This window comes from Condylura cristata, unplaced genomic scaffold, assembly GCF_000260355.1.
Source record: "Condylura cristata isolate star-nosed mole 26May11 unplaced genomic scaffold, ConCri1.0 scaffold00024, whole genome shotgun sequence".
NCBI classification, from domain to species: Eukaryota; Metazoa; Chordata; class Mammalia; order Eulipotyphla; family Talpidae; genus Condylura; species Condylura cristata.
In genome coordinates, this window is record NW_004567125.1 from 10035275 (window position 1) to 10060153 (window position 24879).

At 48.0% G+C, this 24879-nt stretch overlaps 3 protein-coding genes and 1 pseudogene across 4 annotated transcripts; all 4 read left to right on the forward strand.

Moving 5' to 3' along the window:
- LOC105854015 overlaps positions 1-3722 on the forward strand; it is a 4185-nt pseudogene extending 463 nt beyond the window's left edge.
- Positions 3723-9543: 5821 nt separating this feature from the next.
- UFC1 (ubiquitin-fold modifier conjugating enzyme 1) lies at positions 9544-13979 on the forward strand. 2 transcript variants are annotated; one of them, XM_004688397.2, is made up of 7 exons: positions 9544-9645; positions 9809-9931; positions 12311-12378; positions 12609-12672; positions 12987-13063; positions 13275-13365; positions 13573-13979. In XM_004688397.2, the coding sequence occupies exons 1-7, from the start codon at positions 9583-9585 to the stop codon at positions 13651-13653; spliced, it is 567 nt and encodes a 188-aa protein (XP_004688454.2). In that variant the 5' UTR covers positions 9544-9582; the 3' UTR covers positions 13654-13979. The 2 variants fall into 2 exon arrangements, with proteins under 2 accessions (XP_004688454.2, XP_012584317.1); XM_012728863.1 differs by having other exon boundaries at positions 9622-9645; positions 9769-9931.
- Positions 13980-14485: 506 nt separating this feature from the next.
- On the forward strand, positions 14486-20610 carry USP21 (ubiquitin specific peptidase 21). Its single transcript, XM_004688398.2, has 13 exons — positions 14486-14757; positions 15621-16241; positions 17022-17081; positions 17242-17362; positions 17567-17678; positions 17860-18015; positions 18482-18546; positions 18776-18879; positions 19068-19154; positions 19430-19508; positions 19727-19834; positions 19937-20051; positions 20242-20610. Exons 2-13 carry the CDS (start codon positions 15642-15644, stop codon positions 20330-20332), a joined length of 1698 nt encoding a protein of 565 aa, XP_004688455.1. The 5' UTR covers positions 14486-14757; positions 15621-15641; the 3' UTR covers positions 20333-20610.
- A 710-nt stretch (positions 20611-21320) lies between these two features.
- Positions 21321-24791, forward strand: PPOX (protoporphyrinogen oxidase). Its single transcript, XM_012729112.1, has 12 exons — positions 21321-21709; positions 21804-21938; positions 22065-22180; positions 22298-22430; positions 22739-22883; positions 22972-23162; positions 23601-23661; positions 23799-23917; positions 23993-24103; positions 24190-24336; positions 24456-24498; positions 24579-24791. The coding sequence occupies exons 1-12, from the start codon at positions 21623-21625 to the stop codon at positions 24719-24721; spliced, it is 1431 nt and encodes a 476-aa protein (XP_012584566.1). The 5' UTR covers positions 21321-21622; the 3' UTR covers positions 24722-24791.
- The last annotated feature ends 88 nt before the right edge of the window (positions 24792-24879 follow it).

A 24879-nucleotide genomic window follows, 5' to 3' on the forward strand; every position in this document is an offset into this window, starting at 1 on the left:
TCTGCCTGTTCTGCTCCCCACTCTGTCTCTCTCACCTTCCGCATCTCTGGCCTGTACCCCAGTTCTGTATGAATAAATAAATCTTAAAAAAAAAATATATATATATAAGAAGAACTGGGGTATTTTATATATATTTATAAGAACTGGGGAGGGTGAGAGAAATCACCAGAGACAGAGTGGGGAGCAGAACAGATGTACTAACTGAAATAAACTGCTAAGGGGAACAGCAGGTGAGACAGGAGAGGTCTGCTGAGCCAGTGAGTTAGCTCCCTGGCCCAGGATTGAACTTGTGCTATAGAGGCTAAGGACAGCTTGAAAGTGCTGAGACTCAACCCCTGTACCACCATGGGAGGCCACTCTTATCTTTCTTGGTCTTAATAGTCTATTGATTGTCCTTGTCTATGTTATTCCTCAGATCTGCCAGAAATAAGATCTTTGAAATCAGAGATTCACTTAAAGAGGTCTACAGTTCATTGTCACCAAGTACCCTCTTGACTCTTCCAGGCCCACTTTGATCCCTGCACTTCTGCCCCGGCTTTACTCTTGATTTTCTCCTGCAATAACGTGCTGACCAAACAGTCTTCTGTAGTTTCTGGTTCCTCATCAACTCCAAGCTGATCCATTTATTAGTTTTTACCCAGGTGTCACACTGGCTTCAAACCTAGTTATGCATCCTTACTAAGAAACCCAGTGTCTCTTCGTTCCTGAGTATAAAAATAGTCACTGAATCCTAATAATCTATGTTCAAAAGTCTTCTAATAATCTATGTACTTTTTCTTCATTCCCCAGCTATAACCCTCACTCATTTTACTGGGCAAGTTTGTTTTCTCATGTAATAGAAGCAAGTACATCATTGTTTTAATGAAGTGTTAGCACATTCTAAGTGTTCCATAAATATTAAGTAGTATTTATATATAATAATGTTATAAAATAATTTTCACCAGGTCTCAGAAATTCTGGCGCCTTTATTAATGCTCTCTGCTGCCCCCATGGGGATGGCTTTTTCCAAGCCTTTGGCCATGGTACAGGTTACGATAAGAAACAGCCCTATCTCATCAATACCACCAGCAAATGAAAGAATTAATCCATTCTTCTTTGGTTGGTTGTTCAAAAAAAAAAAAAGCTCCTATACTCTAGCTTACTCTATTTCTATCAAAGAATATGTCAGGAAACTTGCTTTCCTGAAAATTGAGATACATTGTATCTGTGATGTTCAACAGGTCTGTTAATCTAGTTACACTTGCACAAATCCTTTAATTATGGATACATGTTAACCATTAGTAACTTCAGGTTCTGTCACTCTTAACTTCAGGTACTGTTAACTTCAGGTACTATCAATGTTTGCACGGGAAGACAGACACTAAAGAAACAAATATAACCTTTTAAATAGACAAAAGTGCTAGGAAGGAAAAACAATGTTGTGACATAAAACTGAATGAGAGGAAAACTCTTTTGAGGGGGATATACAGAAGCTAAGACCCAAAAGACAGTAATCAGCCATCTTATGGAGAGTATGGAGTTGTGTCTTGGACTGAAAGGATTCCTGCAAAAAGCTTAAGGTGACTCCTGGGGAAAATGAATGGAAAAGATACACTATGCAATAAACCAAAAGAAAACCTATGTAACGCACATGTAATAGACTTGCAAAAAGCACTAGAAATAAACGGTACTTCATATTAGTCAGTTCAGTGTATTGGGAAATTCTGTATTTGTATGTACTTAGCAAATTCAGATTATATAGAGCAACAGTTACAAGGAAAACTACAAATTCATAATCGTATTAGGAGATTTACTACACCTTTCTAGTTCACTGGTAGAGTAGAGCATACCTCCTTCAGAACAAATAAAAAAGTCAGGATATAAGAAACAATGTGAGTAGCAAATTTGATTCAACAATATATATAATCCACTATACCAAGTAACTTAAAATTACAAATTAATTTCAAGCACACATGGAACATTTTTAAAAAGATTTATTTATGCATACAGAACTGGGGTACAGGCCAGAGGTACAGGGGTGGTTGAGAGGATTCACCAGAGACTGAGTGGGTAGCAGAGCAGGCAGACCAATGAAAATACATTGCTGAGGGGAGCAGCAGGCGAGACAGGAGAGATCTGCTGTTCCATGTTGGTCACCTCCCTGGCCAGGGATCATACTGGTGCTGAAGCAGCTGCGTAGTGCTGAGATCTACCCCATAGTGCCACCGGCAAGATCCTGGAACTTTTTTTTTTATATATAATGACCACATTGTACTATAAAGCAAATTTGAAAGGACTAAAATTAGAGGTCTCCCTGGTGGTGCAGGGGGTTAAAGCTCAGCATTATGAAGCGCTCTGAAAGAGCCACTGCAGCTCCAGTTCAATTCCCGACCAGGGAGGCAGACCTCCTCTGACCTGCCCACTGCTCCCCTCAACAGTGTAATTCAGTCAATCTGCCTGTTCCCCACTCTTTTTAGAACCTAGGAAAGAAAAATAAACCCAATGAAAGTAACAGAAATGAAATGTGTACACAGAAATGTTTGAAAGACTATATACTTTAAATGATAGTTTTTATTTCTTAGGGTAGGATTTTAAACTAATTTTATTTTTCTATATTGTTTGAGGCAAGTAAAGCCATTGGGGGGAAGTATTAGCTGTAAACGAAGGGTAATTTAAAAATAAATGCAGACTGTTGTGACACTAGAAGCTAAAATAATCAGAACTAATAAACTTGAGCTCAGATAGGAACATCAGAACACTTTCCATATCGTTAAAAAATGCTATGAACTGGCGTGGCAGACCTCTCCTGACCCACCCGCTGCTCCCCTCAGCAGTGTACTTCGTCGATCTGCCTGTTCTGCTCCCCACTCTGTCTCTGGAGAAACCTCTCACTGCCCCTGCACCTATGGCCTGTACCCCAGTTCTGTATGAATAAATAATAAATTTTTTTAATGCTGTGAACAAAAGCACATGACAAACAGGGAGAAACATTTACATGTCAAAAATGACCAATTTCATAATAAATAAATTCATTCAAATCTGTAAGAAAACAATTATTGATAATTAAAAGGAATGTTGCTGTCAGATCTAAAAAATAGGATAATTAAAAGGAGGCAAAAGATAGAAGAGTTTACAGAAGAGGACATACAATTGGAGAAAAAAAGATATGAAAAGATGGCCCTCCCTGGTGGCGCAGTGGGTTAAAGCACTGAACTAAGAGCTTAAGCTACTTCTGCATAAGTTCGATCCCCGCCTGTCCCGGAGGAGATCCACATGGCTTGGCAGACCTCTCCTGACCCGCCCGCTGCTCCCCTCAGCAGTGTACTTCATCAATCTGCCTGTTCTGCTCCCCACTCTGTCTCTCTCACCTTCCGCATCTCTGGCCTGTACCCCAGTTCTGTATGAATAAATAAATCTTAAAAAAAAAAAAAGATATGAAAAGATACTCAGCTTCACTCATGATTAAAAAAAGTGGACATTCAGATTGAGTGAAGCAGAGACTCCTGGTATAGTAAGGGACCTCTGTCCAGACTGGCTCCACTATAGAAGGTTTGCTTCAAGACATCACACCTGTGACTACCTTGCAAAGCACTCCATTTACATCTTTCATAACAGTCTTCAAGTTTACAGAGGAAGAATTTCAAGTTCCTGCAGCAACAAGCGGATTATCACCACTAATGGAATAGGGATAAATCCTGCATAGACTGCTGGAAATTTTTTTTCCTAGACATAGTTCTGAATGATCTTTTATTCCTAGAGGTTGTACTAGAAGTTGTTACTATCTGCTACTTTCAGAAAGATATTGGTATTACTGTTAAAAAAAATGTCTTGAATGCCATTTTAACTATGGAATTAGCAATATCAGTTCATTAGCATTCTGATTTGTTCTGAGGAAAATTGTCATTTCACATATTGCTAGTAGTAATACACATTGGTTTGATATTTACAGAGGGCAACTTGGCAGTATTTAACAAAATTTTGCAACAGTGGCTCTATATCTTAAGTATTTGTTGCACATTCATATACAAAATAATGAGTAGACAGACTAAGAACTGCAGCAATTTTTGTAATAGCAAAAGTCTAAACATTGTCTAAATAACTGTCCTTGAGGATCTGGTTGATTAAATTATGGTAGATCTATGCCATGGAATGTATCTACTGAAGGGAGAGGGAGACAGAAAAAGAAGAATGAGATGTTCTAAGTGCATTAAAGTGGAACTGTCTCCAAGTCATAATACTCAATGAAAGAAGCAAGTACATTAATGTATGTAATACGTTTCCATTTGTAGAAAAGTTTTAAAAGAATATATATAGATGTTGTATAGATCTATATATACATGGCCCAAACATCTATATATACATGGTCCCCACACACAGATTTATGTATTTGGAAGGAAGGCTATATAAAAACTAGCTGAAGGGAGGGGCCCTGTGGTGCAACAGGTTAAAGCCCAGCACTATAAAGCTCTCCACAGCCACTAGAGCATGAGTTTGATCCCTGGCCAGGGATCTGACCCACATGGCACTGAGCAGACCTCTCCTGTCTCGCCCTCTGCTCCTCTCAGCAGTGTACTTCATAACATCTGCTTGTTCTCCTCTTCACTCTGTCTCTGGTGAATCCTCTCACCCTCTCACATGCACCTGTGGCTTGTACCCCGTTTTCTGTATGCATAAATAAATCTTAAAAAAAAAAAACAAAAACACTAGCTGGAGAGAAAGTATTCCTGGGGAAGGGCACTGAACTGCAGTACCTTTTGAATTTTGAGCAGGTTCAGACATTTATTCAAAAATAAATATTTTTAAAACCATATGTATACAAAATTTTGTGTTGTGACTTTATATTATAGATATTTCCATATAGCATATTGCATAGAATTAATGAAACACTGATGGTTTCTAGGAGTTTCCCCCCTTCTGTTATAATATCTGAGTATTTGTGATTATTACTAAAATACTGTATTCCCTCATGCTTTCTTGTCATACATATGCTCTTCTGTTTGCCTAGAATGCCATTCTTTCCCTGCTCTTTCCTTACATGATTGTTCAGTGTACTTATCCAAAGACTTCATGTACAAATGCTCTCAACTTTACCTGATTATCATAGAACATTGACTCATACCTCTCTTTTTATGGTAATTATCTGCACAATAGTTTCTTTCTCTCAAAGACTATGGTTTTTCATCTTTATTAACCAAATACTCTGGTACTCCCAACCTTTGCCCAGACTTTACTAACTAAAAGGTAGAGGTGAATTCATAGTAACAAACTCCCAAGTTCAAGGTTCAAAGTCCCAATGGGTACGGTAACAGGTACAGGTTTCATGGGCTCCGCCCCCACTCCAGATGCTGGAACTCCAAATCCCATCAGTACCAAGGAGAGCACGCCGGGACGTAAGGGCGGAGCTGAGCAGCCAGGTTGGGATAAAACCGGATATGTGGGTTCTGGGGGGAAGACCTGGTGGTTCGCAGCTGATCGTTTTGGCGCTCAATCGGTTTTCAGCGTGCCGGTGGAGTACACCGGCAGAACTGGAGTCCAAGTCAGCAGAACTGGTAGGACATCCTAGTTAACCTGTGTTTCTCTCCCTCTTTCCCTGAGTTATTCCTTTACCTTTCTCCTTATAAATAAATCCATTATTTAACTTTTTTGAGTGTGTCCATAATACGATTGAATCGTAAGCGCACCCACAGACAGGCAACCCAGTTCACATTGGGGTACCCTGTAACAATACCAATCACCAAGAGTGTTCTGTGGATACTTCAGACATTCAAGGCAGGGGGCTGACTGGCTTGTGTGTGTTCTTACAGCTCTACTTGTTGGGTCAAAACTGCCAGTCTCTGTGTTTTCAGAAACACGGTTTCATTGATTTTTTGGACTGTTTTCCTAACTTCCATTTCACTTACTTCTGATTTGACTTTCAGAAACACAGTTTCAATATTGATAGCTGCCCATTTCAGGGCCATCAGCAGGGCCCTGACACCAAAATCTAGCCCCTCTGAGCTCTACTGCTAATTTCACACTATTCTGAATATGGCAGAAAGTCACATCATTTGGCTTAGGATGTGACTGAATCAACTCCAGTGCTACCATTTACTGGGCTATGTGATATAGAGCCTTCTTTCATTGAGCCACACTGTGCCTCATTGAACTAGACTATGCCTTGATTTCTTCACATGCAAGTGAGTATAATCATAGTAACTACCTGAATTAAAGGGGTTAACATTTAAAATGTCTTTTGAGAAAAAATACCAGATGGTTTCACTCATAGCAGGCGTATATAAAGGACCAAGGGAGAAAATAATAATAATAATGAACAACTATATACCAGAGGGTGGAGTGGGGAATGGGGATCAAAAATGGGAGTGGGGGGAAGTGCACTGGACTATGGTGACGGCACACAGGTAATTTGGTGATGGGAAACTCATGGGGATTACAACTGAGATGGACAAAGGCACAAAATGATGTAAAAATAAACTATTATATATTATTTTTTAAAAAGTCCTTTGACTTGCTGGCACATAATAAGCAGTGTATAAATGTTTGTTATTCTCTTTACTAAGTTCTCATATAGGCCCAATTCCCCACAGCAAAACAGATGAAGTTATAATTTATCATAACTCTGATGAAGCCTCTAGATTAAAATTAAATATTTCCCAAAACTTGGCCCTCCATGGTTGCGCAGCAGGTTAAAGCACAGCACAAAGAAGCCAAAGCCCTTCCGCATGAGTTCGATTCCCGCCTGCCCCGGAGGTCACCACATGGCGTGGCGGACCTCTCCTGACCTGCCCACTGCTCCCCTCAGCAGTGTACTTCGTTGATCTGCCTGTTCTGCTCCCCACTCTGTCTCTGGTGAATCCTCTCACCTTCCGTATCTCTGGCCTGTACCCCAGTTCTGTACGAATAAATAAATAAATCTTAAAAAAAAATATTTCCCAAAACTGGCTATGGGCATTTCCCTCCCTATAGTAGAGCTGGCATTTCTCTCACCTTACTGAGGCATTTTCCAGCATACTGGATTCATACCAACACTTCAAGAATACAAGGGAAAATTTCAAAACCTTCCCTAATCCAAGGTTTACTTCTCCTTTCCTATGATGACTGATAATGGGACTTTCAACTACTTTCAGGGGCTCTCCTATGCACATAATTGTACAACCCACCAATACAATGGTCTGAAACTAGTGTATTTCCTAGAACTGACATCCAATCAATCCTGTCCAACTCCTCTTTATAGAGGAGTTGTCTGCCTTGCTCATTACGGTATGTCCAATGTCTGCATATAGTAGGAACTCCATAAACATTTGTTCAAGAAGGAGCTCTTTCATGGGAAAATGAAACTCAGTCCTACAAACTGCCCTTCAGTATTCTTTTTTTTAAGATTGATTTATTTATGCATACAGAACTAGGGTACAAGTCAGAGGTACAGGGGTGTTGAGAAGATTCACCAGAGACAGAGTGGGGAGCAGAACAGGCCGACTGACAAGTACACTGCTGAGGGGAGCAGTGGGCGGGTCAGGAGCAGGGATGGAACTCAGGGTGAAGTGGCTTTAGCTTCTTAGTGCTTTAACCCGTTGTGCCACCAGAGAGGGCTGTCCTTCAGTATTCTTAATCTTGATTTTTACTTCTTGGGAGAATTACTTAAAATAAGTATGAGCTAAATAAAAAAAAAATACTTCTCTGTAAGAAACATACTTCACAGAGATGTAAGTATTTTGTATCATCATACATATAATGAGCTATACTTTACTAAATGATCTAATAAGATGATTTTCTAAAACGATGAAACAAAATAAGATGCAGATCTTAAAAGACAGCTTTTTGGATGCCTAACTTTCACAGCAAGGTTTTAATTTACTTTAAAAATATTGATTGAGGGCCCTCCCTGGTGGCGCAGCGGGTTAAAGCACAGCACTGAGAAGCTTAAGCCACTTCCGCATGAGTTCGATCCCCGCCTGCCTGCCCCGGAGGAGATCCACATGGCATGGCAGACCTCTCCTGACCCGCCCGCTGCTCCCCTCAGCAGTGTACCTCGTAGATCTGCCTGTTCTGCTCCCCACTCTGTCTCTGGTGAATCCTCTCACCCTCCGCATCTCTGGTCTGTACCCCAGTTCTGTATGAATAAATAAATAAATCTTAAAAAAAAATATTGATTGAGCACTTATTTTGTGCCAAGCATTACAGTATTAGATTTTAGCAATGAACAAGATAGACTTATAGTCCCCTCCTTGAGCTTTTAGTCCATCAAGACAATTTAGCAACTAATAAAGTGTGATATGTGTTGCCCTAGGGGAAGTATTCCAGGACTTGGTCTTCTTCTGCCCGCACTTGGATGAGAACAGCTCTGTAATGACTTTTTTTTTAATTCCAAGTCGAATTTTGTTTGTAAACCTGACTCTATTACCACAGAAGTTTGAAAACTACTGCCATTCATTTAATCTGAGTTTCACCCTAAAAGCCTATTATATGATTGAAGAGACACTGAACATTATTGTTCTACTTTATAGGTGAGAAAATAGTTTTTGGAATTTCAGTAACTCTCCAAAGTCTTTTCTACCCTCCACCCAACCTTGAGAAATAAATGCCATATCATTGTACATATTTAAAGTGATTCGATATACATGTGCATGGTTATTAAGATTAAGATAATTTATACATCCAGGCTGTCCCTGGTAGCCCAATGGGTTGAGGCACAGCACTGTAGACACAGTCGCTATAGTGCAAGTTCTATCCCCAGCCCCAGAAGTGACCCACATGGCACAGCAGACCTCTCCTGACCGCCCCCCTCCCTACACCTCTGCTCTACTCAGCAGTGTACTTCATCAATCTACCTGTTCTGCTCCCTATTCTGTCTCTGGTAAATCCTCTCCCCCCACACACACACCTCTGACCTACACCCCAGTTCTTGTATGCATAAATAAATAAATCTTTAAAATAAAATAAAGATGCCTGTAGTTATATATTTTTTAAAAAGATAATTTATATATCCAGCACCTCATATAGTTTATTCTCTTTGCGTGTATGTGACTAGACTGTTCAAGTTCTACTCAGTAACGGTCAAGTATACAGACCGTATTATTAACTGTAGTTGCCATACAGGTAACTAGAGCCTTACGATTTATTATTCTTATTACTGAAAGTTTGTACACTTTGACCTACATTTCCCCATTTGACCTCGCATCTCCAAAGTCTTATGACAAATAGTAAAGCTTCACTCTAAATATCTGCTGTCTGTAGCTCACAATGCCTATACCCAAGAAAGAACATCTTTATTCCTACTGGGGAAGAAGTCTCTAGTGAGGTATTACAAAACTATGCTTTTACTGTATCCAACTTTTAAATACATAGCATGCTAAGGAAAGACAAATACACATCAAACTCTCAAAATCTCTGGGACCTCTTAGCATGGAAGCTAAGAAAGATTATTACGAGGGGAAACATGTGAATCGCGCGTTTTAGGAGACCACTGCTGGAACTGCACCTAGTACCCGGTGACATTCGAACTCTCCAAGATTGGGAACGTGTCCGGAAAGGTTTTCCGAGATTACTTCTCTGAGCAAGAGCGGAAGTTACCCTAAGAGCGATCTGCGGAATCCTTTTTAATGATAGATGCCATATTCAGGACGGAGCAGTCCGGATCGATCCTGTTCTCTCCGTGGCAACCACAAGCAGGTAACCAAGTAACGAACTTGTCTCCGTTACAAGAATATTAGAAGTGCAGGGAGAAGTCCTTGGGCAGCCCAACTCCCCATCTTCCCAAAGTAAAGATGGCAGCGCCCTGACTGTAAATTACAGGCAATACCACTTCCGCCTTTCTCTTACGCCCTGGTCCAAGATGGCTGACGAAGCCACCCGGCGTGTTGTGTCTGAAATCCCGGTCCTGAAGACCAACGCCGGACCTCGAGATCGCGAGTTGTGGGTGCAGCGACTCAAGGAGGAGTACCAGTCTCTTATTCGGGTCAGTTGTGCATCTGCGGCAGATCGCCTAGCAAAGGGGTTGCGGGTGGTCAGGTGTCCTTAGGAATATGCTCCGTGTGGAAGTCGCTTCCGTTTTAAAGTTGGAAACCCACCCCCGCCCCTCAAATTCTTGGAAATTGTGCGATTTCGGGGCTAGGAGACTTTTGGATGGTAAGAAGGTGGCAGAATAGATTCAGGTTAGGAATCACAGTTCAGCGATACGTTCTGGCTGGAAAGTATCAGTTATGTTAGGGATACGCCTCCCCGAAAGGCGACGTGTCTCTCTGACTCCAGATGTTGGTTCTCCTGGATGTGAGTAAGGTGTTCAGACGGAATTCCTGGGATCGCGAAGTAAAGTCCGCATCTCTCTCTATCTCCTTCACTCTTCCCGAGGGAGGAGAACATAATAGGGCTGAAAACTTAAGTAGATGTTAGGTATAGAGAATGAAGGAGCTGAGCTCACATGATAGAACCATCTTCTCAGTTAATTTCCCTTCTGTGGAAAGAAAAGGAAGTTTGTCTCCCCTGAGTGCTATCTGTTTCACGGGCCATCAGCTCTCCTGCTGCACTTTTTCATTCACTAAAAACACATTTATTAAACACCTAGGAAGGGGGTCTAAAGCTGAAGAAAGCAGAACTCGCAGTAGTAGACAGAAACAGATTATGATAACAGTTTAACAGTGTTGTGGGTTTTTTTTTTGGTTTGTTTTTTTTTTAGTTTTATTTCATTTATTTATGCTTACCGAACTGGGGTCCAAGCCAGAGGTGGTGGTGGTGGTGGACACAACAGGCAGACTGAGGAAGTACACTGCTGAGGGGAGCACCTGGTGGATCAGGAGAGGTCTGCTGTGCCATGGGGTCACCTCCCTGGCCAAGGATCAAACTCGTGCTGCAGTGGCTGCAATAGCTTCATAGTGCTGTGCTTTAACCCATTGCACCACCAGGGAGGGCCCAGATAATAGTGTTTTTAAGCTGAGTGAGATAAAGTGAAACTGCTACCATGTATTGAGACAGAGGTGAGATCCCTAATCCAGTTAGGGAGCTAAGGGTAAATGTAAGCGAGCTTGGCAAATTTGAGGGCAAGAGGACTTTTATTTTAAGATTTATTTTTATTTATTTATGCATACAAGAACTGGGTGTAGACCAGAGGTGTGGGTGGGAGGGTTGGTGAGAGGATTCACCAGTGACAGAGTAGGGAGCAGAACAAGATCTACTGAAATACACCATTGAAGAGAGCGCAGCAGGAGAGATAGGAAATGTCTACTCATGCCCAAGTGGCTGGCGATAGCTTGATAATACTGAGACAACTCCTGCACCACCTGGGAGGCCCTAATGGATATCTTTAAAGGATTTATTTATTTATATTAAAGCTTTGTTTATTTATGCATACAAGAACTGGAATATAGGCCAAAGGGGTTGGGGGGTGGGGTGAGAGGACTCACCAGAGACAGAGTGGGGAGCAGAATTGGCAGATGTACTGAAATCCCCTGCTGAGGGGAGCAGTGGGTGAAACAGGAGAGGTCTGTTGTGCCATGTGGGTTAGCTGCAGTGGCTGCTGATATTTCATAGTGCTGAGACTTAACCCTTTGAGGCCTCACATTTAAAGGATTTAGCTGAGCACTAACATGGTCATATTTGGGTTGAATCAATTGCAGTAGCAGTAGAAAGGAAAATAGAATTGACAGGGATGATACTGAAACAAGGAAGCACGTTAGGAGACTGTCATTAATTCAAGGAGAAGATGATAATCCAAACTGGCTAATTATAGTGAAGCTAAAAAGAAGTAGACTTGAAGAATATGCATAAAGTAAAACCAAAAGGACTTCATGAAAGACTGGTAGAATAAAGTAAAGGAAAGGCAGGGTCAGGGGTGACTTGGGTGACTAAGTGACTTGGGTGATTGCCCCCTGATGATCTTCTCCAATGAGGATCTGAAGGACCACAGGTTAATGTTGAGTTTGAGGTACCTTTGAAGTCAAGATAGAAATTTCAATACACAGACATGGGAGCCTGATGTTTTAAGAAAAGGTCTGGATTAAAACTAAAGATTTGAACTTGGTAATGTGCTATTCAAAACCAAGCCAATATGAGGTCCTCTAGGGAGGGAATGTACCTTGAATGACTTGTAGCCCATGGGCAGACTACCAGATGTGAAAAGGGAACATCAAATTTTTTGTTCCTGCAAAACTGAGTGGAAGCCAAGTATTCTCTGATCTGGGCAAGCCCCCCACTTACCATGAAATTTTATCAAAATAGTTGGACAGACATGCTAAGAGAGAAAGTAACCACATACTTCATTCACATACTTTTTTTTTTTGAGGGCATGGGAATTGCTCTTGGTTTCAACTCCTCCCTCAAAGACTTCCTTCTCTGCTTTTAGTATGTGGAGAACAACAAGAATGCTGACAATGATTGGTTCCGACTGGAGTCCAACAAGGAGGGGACTCGGTAGGCAGACCTTCTCGGGAGGTATGGGGTGGGAATCTTACGTGGCTTGAGCATTTTGGTGTTCTAACACCAGGCCTACCCTGCTTCATATTAGCTTTCTCCACTCCTACAATTCCAAAATTCCCGTTTCCATGCCATGCATCTCCCAGGCTGGTCACCTAAGCCAAAAGGATGTCATTTTAGTATGAGAAGAATAGACAAATTGGATTGAGGTTTGGTCTTTATTACAGGTGGTTTGGAAAATGCTGGTATATCCATGACCTCCTCAAATACGAGTTTGACATCGAGTTTGATGTGAGTATGTTGAAGTATGTTTAGTAGAAGGGGAGTGACTAGGTGATTGTTGGCAGCTAACTTTTCTTAGAGGGAGGAGAAAAAACTTTCAAAATGGAAGGTTAAGGAAAAAGGAAAAATGGGAGGGAAAGCTGAGGTTTGAAGCAAGCATAGGTTATAGTTAACTCATTTCCATGTCCAGAATCCTAGTGGATATATATTGATTGGGGAGTTTTGTCAAGCGTATCAGTTCAATCAAGAAAAATGTATGCCTGCTTAGTTCCTTTTAGTTCTGAAGGAATGAAAACTTTATGAAGGCTTTCTAATTCCTGCAGATTCCTATCACATATCCTACTACTGCTCCAGAAGTTGCAGTCCCTGAACTGGATGGAAAAACAGCAAAGATGTACAGGTAGGACTGAGTGAGAGATGGTAAGAATCTGGGAAGCAACCAATATTTCCAGAACTTGCTGGCCTAGAGGGGCTCCAGGCTGCCCTTTGACAAGTACTTAGCTGTCCTCAGTTCTGATCACTAGTAGTTTTCTTGAATTCCTAAGAGACTTCCAATGCTCTATGGTAAACTTGGGATCTCAACACCTTCTTTCTCCTGTACCCTCTCATAGGGGTGGCAAAATATGTCTGACTGATCACTTCAAGCCTCTGTGGGCCAGGAATGTGCCAAAGTTTGGATTAGCTCATCTCATGGCTCTGGGGGTAAGTTTTATTATACTTGATATATAAGGGGGGAAGGGGATAAGACTTGGATGATGTAAAAAAATTATCTGAAAGTAAACAAGGGTTAACTGTGTTTTCCCCTGGACATGTTCCCCTAGAATCTCTCTCTCTGGTAAGGAACTTCTGATGAGATTAGAGGCTTTCATTAGAATTTAGTAATTTCACAGGGTCTTCCTTCTGTTGCAGCTAGGTCCTTGGCTGGCAGTGGAAATCCCGGATCTGATTCAGAAGGGCGTGATTCAGCATAAAGAGAAGTGCAACCAATGAAGGATCAAGCCACAGAGGCAGGATAACCGGACATTTGATAGGCTACATTTCCTGCATGGATCTTCTTACTTATCTGCTTCCCCCCTTAACCCATAATTGTTACTAAGTAGCTATAGCAAACTTTAAAAAATGACACTAGTGTTGCTACAAAATTTCTAAATCTATGCAGGAAGGGAAAGCCTTCGGGTTTGAAAAATGACTAGTCAATTTCTACTTCTTCGGACAGGTGAAGTAATATGAGATCCTAGAGGGATAAAGGTTACTGAAAGTGGGTATGTTCTCCTTTTGGTTTTTGGAGATAACTTGTCAATAAAATCTTCTGGTGACCTGTGGGTTTCACTGATGGATATTGACAGCTAGTAAGCAGGCTAAACCGAAGACACATATATAACCATGTTACATTGGGAGGGAGTAGGAAATGGAGGATACTCTGGTAAGGAGTCGGATACGAAAGGAAATTTTGACTGGGCTCCGTGGGACTGAAATATGTTTATTCATTTGGTAGTGAGCCTAGTTCTTTGCTGGAGGAATGGTTTTTTGCACCAGCATCCCCCACCCTCAGGAGTCTTTCTATCCCTTTGTGGAGTGCAGAATGTTTCTCCACTGGTCTGAGCTAGTCTGTGTGGCTACCCCTCTGGGAAACATCTGTGCCGAAAGCCTGGAGCCCACATTATGATTGTCAGACCTACGTTCCTGTGGGCTACAAGTCGCGCGACAGGACCCTATATTCCAGGACTTGCTCTGAAGAGATGGTTTCAAGACCACGCAGGGCCAGGCTAGGAACCGGCAGCCCTGAAATTGGCTAGGTTTCCATGGAGTCGGCGGCGATGCTCAGGGGGCGGGCTCACGCAGGCGCGGAGGAAGCAGGTGGGCGGATGACAAGCGTGGGTACGCAAGCGCGGTGGGAGACGGTGAAGCCGGTGGCCGGTGGTCGGGCGGGACCAACAAAGATGGCGGTGGCCCCTGCGGCTGGAGAGAACTGGGCGATAGCTGTGGCTGGAGCTGCAGCCAGGCCCGCAGGGAGGTTGCACGAGGGTAGGAGGGGGTGGCCCTGAGCGGGGCCTTGCCCCGGCTGGCCTCCCCCGCCGCCTCACCGGGGGACAGGTACAGGCCAGAGCGTTATGGCGTGGGGTGGGGTGGCGTGGAGTGGGGGTGGGGGGGCCGAGGGAAGCCGGCTACAGACCTGAGAGGACGCCCTCCACAAAGGTGGAGTCGCAGAGGTCCCCACAGGGCCCGGCTGCACTGGCTGGAGGGATAGCATCTACGGACCGCGGGGAATACGCCGCTAGATCCTGCAGCCAATCAGCGGCCGCGGCCTTTCTGCCCTCGAGGGGGGCGGACCCGGCTGAGGCCCTGCTGTGGTGGGAGAGGTGCGGACATGGGGGTTCAGGAGGAAGCTGTGCGTCCTCTCCCTACTGCCACTGCCCCTGAGCCCCGACACTAAGCTGGAGCTCAGGAGTGGGGGAGGGAGTGACTTGCGAGTCACCCATTTAATCGGCTTCATTTGCAACGGGGGGATGGGGTGGGATGGGGGTGGGGAGGGGGACAGGGTTTTGAGGGTAGAATGCTGGCTTTAGGGCTGTTACCTTGCAGCCACACCCCATTTAACCAGAAATTCTTAGTGGCCCAGGGCACATCCCACTAGACTAGCCTAGTGTGGGGGCTCTTGTCAGGGGATAAATTACAAGGACCACAGATATTGGTCTTGGCTTTTCAGTAAAATAGTATTTTGCAGGAGGAAAGGGATGACGAATATAGAAGGAAGCAAAGCTCAGACTGCTGTCATTCATTCATTTATTAACTAAATAGATACTAAACATTTACTTTATGCCTAACACTATGCTTGGTACTAGTGAGAAAATGAAAAAATAGACATGGGCTTGTCTTCAGTACTTACAGAAAATAGTCTGGTAGCCTAGGTTCCCACCAACCTGGAACTATCAAATCTGACTATCTTTTTCTCCCAGGTCCAGCCTGTGGTATCCACAATGCCACAAGCCTCAGAGCACCGACTGGGCCGGACCCGAGAGCCACCTGTTAATGTCCAGCCCCGAGTGGGATCCAAGCTGCCATTTGCCCCCCGAGCCCGCAGTAAGGAACGCCGAACCCCAGCCCCTGGGCCAAACCCCATGTTACGACCTCTGCCCTCCCGGCCAGGTCCCCCTGAAGAACGGCTCAAGAAACTGGAGCTTGGACGGGGACGGACGTCAGGCCCTCGACCCAGAGGCCCCCTTCGGGCAGATCATGGAGTCCCACTGCCTGGCTCACCACCTCCAACTGTGGCTCTGCCTCTTCCATCCCGGACCAACCTTGCCCGTTCCAAGTCTGTGAGCAGCGGGGACTTGCGCCCCATGGGCATTGCCTTGGGTGGGCACCGAGGTACCGGAGAACTAGGGGCTGCACTGAGCCGTTTGGCACTTCGGCCTGAGCCACCCACTTTGAGACGTAGCACCTCTCTCCGCCGCCTCGGGGGCTTTCCTGGGCCCCCAACCTTGCTCAGCATACGGACAGAACCCCCTCCTTCCCATGGCTCCTTCCACGTGATATCTGCCCGGCCCTCTGAGCCTTTCTACTCCAATGACAAGATGGTGAGACTTGCCAGTACACGTAATCTTCCACGCCCACGTTCCTCCATGCTTGCAGTTTTTTGGCCATCAGATCACTTTCCTTTCCTCTAAGTTTCTTCTTCAAATCCTCATTACAGCACCTTGGACTCTCCTCCCTTAAGTATCCTTGTGCCCCATAGACCTTTGCTTGGTAGCCTGTGATTCCCTTGCATGGTGTGCCATTTCAGTCCCTGGGGGATTAACCCAGCCATTTGGAATTCTTCCTTGGGTCCCCAGGCCCTTACTTTCCCTTGCTGCACCAACTCTCCTAGGACACCACCTCAGCTTAATTAATCTCTGGAGCTGGAAAGGGGCGGGCTCAGAACATCTGAGCTAGTGTGGTTGCCCATTTCCAGAGCTAAGTGAGCTAGGCTGGCTGCAGTTGGAGCCATCAGGAGAGGGTGCAAGAAGGGGCCACGGGGGCAGGAGGGGGCCTTGGGGGTAGCAAGGTGGGGGTGGGAAGCAGTTGGGCAACCATGCCAGTGCTTGGGGAGTTGCCTCAGGAGCTGCAGCGCAGGCTAGCTAGGCAGAGGAATAGGTGGGGGATGGGAGGGGCAGCCATGGCTGAGTCCGTGGTGCATTCAACTGTGATGGGCTTGCTGCTCATGGCCAGAGAGGTAGGGAGATCCCGCTACCCAGTGAGGGAATGTGGGTTGAGTTTTAAGGGGTAAAGTATGGGGTGGAAGAGGGGCCATGCTGTTGAAAGGTAGAAGTGTCAGGTGGGGTATGTGGGAGCCTTCTGACTACTCTCTGACCTCCCAGGCTCATCACACCCTTCTCCTGGGCTCTGGTCATGTTGGCCTCCGAAACCTGGGAAACACGGTGAGAGCCATTCTCCTGCTGGTCCTCTCTAAAGGGATGTGAAATGATGCTGGGAGCAGGGAGGGGGTGGCTGCTGACTTGGGGAAGGAGTGTGCTGAAACTCCTAAGGCTGTCTGGCCACTGGGGTGGAGAAATAATAGCCATGTCTACTGCTTCCCAGTGCTTCCTGAACGCTGTGCTACAGTGTCTGAGCAGCACCCGGCCTCTTCGGGACTTCTGTCTGCGGCGGGACTTCCGGCAAGAGGTGCCTGGCGGGGGCCGAGCCCAAGAGCTCACTGAAGGTAGGATGACCACTTCTGCTCCCTCCTCACAGTCCTCTTACTGACTCCTTGCAGGTTCATGTACCAGTGTTGGTGGCCCCAACCCTTAAACCAACCCATTGTATTTGTATTTCCCAGTGCCTGCTTTCCTTGAGGTGGTTTCCACCCAATGGGCGTCCTACAGTGACTAACCTTTGTCTCCCTTCCCCACTCCCACTCCAATAGCCTTTGCAGATGTGATTGGTGCCCTGTGGCACCCTGACTCCTGCGAAGCTGTGAATCCTACTCGATTCCGAGCTGTCTTCCAGAAATACGTACCCTCCTTCTCTGGATACAGGTGGGAGAGCCGGAGGGTGTGGGTGTTCTCTCTGACCTTGTCTGGGGCTGGGGCCAAGCAGGGACCTGGCAACATTGTTCTGAGCCCTTGATGTTCTGCAAAAAGCGAGACTATTATCTGGGCAGGGGATAGTGTCTGTGGATTGGGTGGGTTCAGTCGCCCACACTCTGTCTGGCTGTAGCCAGCAGGATGCCCAAGAATTCCTGAAGCTCCTCATGGAGCGGCTACACCTTGAGATCAACCGACGAGGCCGCAGGGCTCCACCAATCCTGGCCAGCAACCCAGCTCCCTCTCCACCCCGTCGAGGAGGGGCTCTGCTAGAGGAACCTGAATTAAGGTAGGGTTGCTTCTCCTCCCTCTTCTAGTTTATCAGCAAGCAACATTCATCCTGCACAGAACTGAGCTAGGCAAGATCGAGGATGTAGGGTCCAAGGAAACACTTTGGCTAGCAAGTGACTTGAGAAGCAGTACAGAAGCAAGGAAGGAAGGAGGAGGAGGGAGGCCCGGGTGCAGATGGAGAGAGAGTGTAGTGTTACCATATTGAGGGAGGAGGGGATCATGAATTTACAAAAAGGTACATAACAGATTTCAGCCAGTGGGGAAAGACAGCCTGCTCCTTTGTCTTCACTCCTTTTCTTATCATGGAATTATTCCCAGGAAGGAAGTCCTCTGAAGGACTTTCCCTTGACGTGTAGAGGAGCTGGGGCAAGGGTGGGTACAGATCTTTGGGGACCATGTCAGTGTGGGGGCTGCCCAGTTCTGCTATCTCATGGGTGCTCCCCACTTCCCTTTATCTGCGGTAGTGATGATGACCGAGCCAACCTAATGTGGAAGCGTTACCTGGAGCGAGAGGACAGCAAGATTGTGGGTATGGAACGTGGAATGGGGCAGAGCTTGGGAGGTGCAGGCTTGGAGGAAGAATGAATACACTTACAGGGTGTGTGCTTAAAACCGAATGATGAAAATGTGGACCTGGTGTGAATGGGTTGCTAGGAATGGTGGTGGTGGGAAAAGAAGTTAGGCAAAGGGGTGGGAACCAAAGAAGTTTCCCAGGATCCCAAAATGACCATGTCTCTCGCCTCTTTGCTTCTGTCTAGACCTGTTTGTGGGCCAGTTGAAAAGTTGCCTCAAGTGCCAGGCCTGTGGGTATCGCTCCACGACCTTCGAGGTTTTTTGTGACCTGTCCCTGCCCATCCCCAAGGTGGGGATTCCAGAGGATTCCAGGGGTGGATGGGACATGGGGTCTGTGACCCAACTCTACCCACCCCCAGAGTGTGGGAGGGAACCCTGTGTGTGTGTCTGGAGCAGAACTGAAGCCTGAATTGGTTGAGAAGAGTTGGAAAAGGAAATTCAGAACCTGCTGACCCTTCATTCTCCTTTCCCCCCCAGAAAGGATTTGCTGGGGGCAAGGTGTCTCTGCGGGATTGTTTCAGCCTTTTCACCAAGGAAGAGGAGCTAGAATCGGAGAATGCCCCAGTATGTGGGGGTTCATAGGGTGGGAGATAGGGGAGGACTCCACATAGGTAAAAGGGGCTGCATGATGCTCAGCTATTGCTCAATCTGGGGAACAATATTTGTATGTCTGGGTTTGTGTTGGTGTCTGATACGTGCCTGTACCCTTAGGACAGCGGGGAGTGGCCCAGAAGACACATGTAATGGGGAGCACAGTAAATGTGTATGTGAGTTAGGCTGTGGGAAAAGCTAACTGAGGTGGGGAGTTTATGAACCTGACATATTTGACCTTTATCCAGGTGTGTGACCGGTGTCGGCAGAAAACACGAAGTACCAAAAAGCTGACAGTACAAAGATTCCCTCGAATCCTCGTGCTCCGTATCCTAATCTCCACATTCTTTTTTCCCCTGTCCTTGTCATTCTCTGTGTTTTCAAAGGCTGGGCACTTGGGCATTCCTACTTTAGAAAAGCCTGCTATCCCCACTTGCCCCACTGTGTTCCCAGTGTGTGTTAGTGAAGGGGAGTGGACAACATTCAAGACCTCAGTCCCCCTAAAAGGCCCTCTGCCTTCCAAGTGCTCCTTAACGAGTGCTTAGATCTTAATCGATTTTCTGCCTCCCGAGGCTCCATCAAGAAAAGTTCCGTAGGTGTAGACTTCCCACTGCAGCGACTGAGCCTAGGGGACTTTGCCAGCGACAAAGCAGGTGAGTCTGGTCAGGAAGGTCTTAAGGAGCCACTGGCCAGGGAGGGAATGTAGGTGGGGGCAGAACTCAAGGTGTAGAATTTGATCCAGCCTTACCTTGCAGGAAGCCCAATCTATCAGCTGTATGCTCTCTGCAACCACTCGGGCAGCGTCCACTATGGCCACTACACAGCTCTGTGCCGGTGCCAGACTGGCTGGCATGTCTACAACGACTCTCGGTGAGAACAGCCTCCTGCTCAGCCCCTGCCCCAATCCCACTGCAGTCCTGACCCCTTTCCCTAGCAGGAGGCCCCAGGGGGCTGAGTACCTGGTGAAAGTGGTTCCATTCTAGTCTCTCCTTGGATGCTGAGAGGGAAGGAGGGAATATACAGCAGTGATCACAACACTTTCCCCATCTCTTCTTTCTAGTGTCTCCCCTGTCAGTGAAAACCAGGTGGCATCCAGTGAGGGCTACGTGCTGTTCTACCAACTGATGCAGGAGCCACCCCGGTGCCTGTGACTCCCCCTTTAAGCCCTGGCACCTGTGAAACCCTTGCAACACCCTTAAGGCCCAGGCTCCCCGTTTACCTCAGAGACGTCTATTTTTGTGTCTTTTTAATCGGGGAGGGGGGAGGGGGTGGTTGTAGCTCCATTATTTTTTTTATTGAAAAGTACCCCCTTCCACCTGGAGGCTCTCTTGTCTCCCAGCCCATGTACAGAGTAACCCAGGCCCTGCCCATGTATAGCCCCCAAACCCTCTCAATCTCACTTTTTGTGAAATAAATTTATTAAGAAAAAGTCACGTATTTTTATTTGTGCTTGGGGGGCAGATGGACAGCACTGGCCAGACAAGTGTTCTGGGCCCTGTCACCTCTTTGGGCAGATAAGAGGCGCCCTCAGATTCGGTGTGTGTGTGGGGGGGGGGTACGGTTGTGGAGCTTGGCAGTCCAGGCCCGACGTGCCGGTGCCATCGTTAGCCCAAACGGCGAGAGTTATTTACGTCGGGACACTGACCCGCAGGCTGCAGGAGACCCAGAAATGTTGGGCAGGCCCTGGGGGCGGGCTCGGGGCTGCCCTTTGGGGGGGGCGCAGGACCCCTGTTGACAAACACGGGTGCGTTGCCCGGCGGCCCGAGTTCCCGCAGGCCCCGGCTGTTGCTATCATCAGGGTGCTGTTTATGGAGCCGCCTCCCCACGGGCCGACCTCTTCTGTCCCTGCTTGCTCTCCCTCGTGGGGCCATCCCCGAGCGGGCCCGGCACGCGCGACCTGGGGAGCGCAGACGCGGAGCTCAGGCTCGCGCCGCCCGGCCCAGAAGCTTCCCTCCGGCCGGGAGCCAGTTAACTCCTCGCCGCCCCCAGCAGCCACGCTCCTCTGGGAACCCGGCCAGCTGGGGGCTCTCATTGGCGAGTGTGATCCGGGGCCTTCCCGGACTCACCAATCCGGACGCAGGAGAGGCGGGGCCTGGGCGTGCCCCGGGAAGGGAGAGACGGCGAGTCGGAGGAACCAAAAATGGTGGGGGCGGAGGGGCCGGCCGGTCCTCGTGCAAGGTGGGATCCCTTGGAGTTCCCCAGCCCAGCTGCTGCCGCACCCCTAGCTGAGCCTGCGGATAGCGAGGGCGGCTCCCTTATCTGCCTCCGCACCCACAGCGAGAGTTGAGGTCTGGAGTCCCCCCTCCTGCTCTCTTCCGCTGGGTGAGCCCCGACCACGCAGACCTCCCTGCCTCTCAGAAGCAGTAAGCGCGGGGCGGGACCGGACCAGTGGACTTGAGGGGAACGTCCTGCCGGCATCGCACCCCTCCGCAGACTGCCTCATGGGCCGAACTGTGGTTGTGCTGGGCGGAGGCATCAGCGGCTTGGCTGCCAGCTACCACCTGAGCCGGGCGTCGCGTCCCCCGAAGGTGAGCCCCGCCGACCCGGCAGCGCCTTTGAACCGCTCTGCGTTTCTCACCCCGTGCACCCCGAGTCTGGTTGCAATGTGCCCCTGGCCCCCAGGTGGTCCTGGTGGAGGGCAGCGAGCGTCTGGGAGGCTGGATCCGGTCCGTCCGAGGGCCGGGTGGAGCTATCTTTGAACTTGGACCTCGAGGAATCCGGCCCGCGGGAGCCCTGGGAGCCCGGACCCTGCTTTTGGTACGCGGCCGCGGAGCGCCCAGGGCTGGGTAGGGATCGCTATGGAAGGGGGCACGGTCGGAATGATGGCGGAGGAACACCCCTCCCTCTTGACCCTGTCTTTGCCCGCGGCCTTGCGGAGAGCAGGTGTCTGAGCTCGGCCTGGATTCCGAAGTGCTGCCGGTCCGGGGAGACCACCCAGCTGCCCGCAACAGGTTCCTGTACGTGGGCGGCGCCCTGCACGCCCTGCCCTCTGGCCTCAGGTAACGCTGCCACCTCCTTACCTTGAGGCCTTTCCTTCCCTCACCTCCCTGTCAGGATTGGATGTGAGACTCTCCTGGAACTGGCAGCGTCATCTCTCTGTGTCCTCCTCTGTGCAGGGGTCTTCTCCGCCCTTCACCCCCCTTTTCCAAACCTCTGTTTTGGGCTGGTCTGAGGGAACTGACCACCCCACGAGGCAAAGGCCCTGATGAGACCGTCCACAGTTTTGCCGAGCGCCGCCTTGGACCCGAGGTGACCCTGCCCAGCAGCCCCAAACCCCATCCCCCTCCTAAACCAGCCACAGAGCCCTGCCTCCCAGCTTCCCCCTGTGGAGAGCAGGCGGCCAAACGACCCCCATCTCCTCGCCCTGCAGGGTCTCTCCTATATATTTTCTTCCTCCCAGTAGTGTCTACAGTTGTGTTGGGGATGAGGCCTTCGCTTCCTTGCCATCCTTGCCACAGTGGGACTGCTCCCCCACGGCTTCCTTCTCCCTACCTAGCCGGGCAGTGGAATTAGGCCAGTGATTTCCTTGGCCTCTCAGTCCCAGTCTCACCCTTAAGGTGGCGTCTCTAGCCATGGACAGTCTCTGCCGTGGAGTGTTTGCAGGCAACAGCCAGGAGCTCAGCATCAGGTCCTGCTTTCCCAGTCTCTTCCAGGCTGAGCAGACCCACCGTTCCATATTACTGGGGCTGCTGCTGGGGGCAGGTGAGGGGGGACTGGTTCAAGGGGTGAAGAGATTAGGGACTGCAGGCCTGGTTTCTATTTTAATGACTCTTCACTGTTTCCTCTGCAGGCGGGCACCCACAGCCAGACTCAGCACTCATTCGCCAGGCCCGAGCTGAACGCTGGAGCCAGTGGTCACTCCGAGGAGGCCTGGAGACATTGCCTCAAGCTCTTGACACCTACCTCACTAGTAGGGGGGTCAGTGTTCTCAGAGGCCAGCCAGTCTGTGGGCTTAGACTCCAGGCAGGAGGGCGCTGGAAGGTAGGAGAGCTCCCAGAATGTACTGAATTAAGTGTTAAGTTTTCATCTTTGTCTAAATGTTTTAACCAGGTCAGACCTGGCAAAGCTGGAATTGTTTATTGTTTTCCGGCCCTAGAAGCTATTTAACTAGGGTCTACCCCCAGGTTCTTAGGCCACATTTGTGGGCTTTCCTCCAAGGCCTATTTGATCCAAGTCTGTAGTGAATAGTGCTTATAAAGTGGTTCAGAGATGGGAAGGAACAACCCACCTTTCCTAAACATTTGAGGGCAGCTACCCTGGCCTCTCTATTTCCTGGAATAATAGGAGGCAAATTTCTTGCCAATTGTAGTCACTCTACCTCTTCCTCCTGGGTCAGCACCTGGTCTTTCCTGCCCTGTGAGTGCTTGGGAAACAGCCAAAATTTCTGTGATATGTGTCTCTCAAATATTTCATGCTTAGGTGTCTCTAGAGAGCAGCAGCCTGGAGGCCGACCATGTTATCAGTGCCCTTCCAGCCTCAGGTATGGGATAGCTCCCTCCTGCCCCCCAACCAGGGTGAGGGAAACAAGTTTCCACACCACACCCCTGAGTTTAATCCTGGGAGTGTGATAGATTTATGTGTGAATACTCATGAAGCAGGCCCTGCTCTCTCCCCCAGTGCTCAGCAAGCTGCTCCCTGCTGAGGCTGCACCTCTGGCTCAGGCCCTGAGTACTATCACTGCTGTGTCTGTGGCTGTGGTGAATTTGCAATACCGAGGAGCTCGTCTGCCTGTTCAGGTGTGACCCAGGAAGGGGAGGTGTGGGTTTTGTTAGAACCTTCTCTCCCTAACTCAGATGCTTCCTTTTCTCTAGGGATTTGGACATCTGGTGCCATCCTCGGAAGATCCAGGTGTCCTGGGAATTGTGTATGACTCAGTTGCTTTCCCTGAGCAGGATGGGAGCCCCCCTGGCCTCAGAGTAACTGTGAGAAGAGGCACCTTTGCTTGGTGGGGACTCCTCAAGGGCTGTCTTTGCCTCAGCAGAGACTGGTTAGTGCTGTCTTCCCCTAGGTGATGCTTGGAGGTTCTTGGCTACAGTCCCTAGAAACCAGGGGCTCTGTCTTATCTCAGGAGCTGTTCCAACAGCAGGCACAGAAAGCAGCTGCCACACAACTAGGACTGAAGGAACCGAGTCACTGCTTGGTCCATCTGCACAAAGTGAGTAGGGGAGCTCCCTTCGGTTGCCTGTGCAAATCAGGACTGGCATACTTGTCGTTATCTGTCCTCCAAGGCATGGGGCATCAATAATAAACTTCCCCCTTATCTCTTCTCCACAGAACTGCATCCCCCAATATACACTTGGCCACTGGCAAAAACTGGGTAAGGTAGGAAAGCAATTGGGCTATGGGATAAGAAATCACACCCCCCAGCTACAACATGCCTTTGTCCTTTCCTTCCAGAGTCAGCGACCCAATTCCTGGCTGCTCAGAGACTGCCCCTGACTCTGGCTGGGGCCTCCTATGAGGGGGTTGCAGTCAATGACTGTATAGAGAGTGGGCGCCAGGCAGCAGTCCGGGCCCTGGGCACAGAGCCTAACTGTTGATCCCCAACTCCTACCTCTTCCTGCCCTTGCTGGCAGGGATTCTCGTGCCCTGGAAAATAAACATGACTGGAGCTTGGCTTGGTCTGGCTGGTCTTTGTCACCTGTGTGCATGGGGGCATGGGGGGGGGGGGGGGGGCGAACACAGGCAAAGGGTGCCC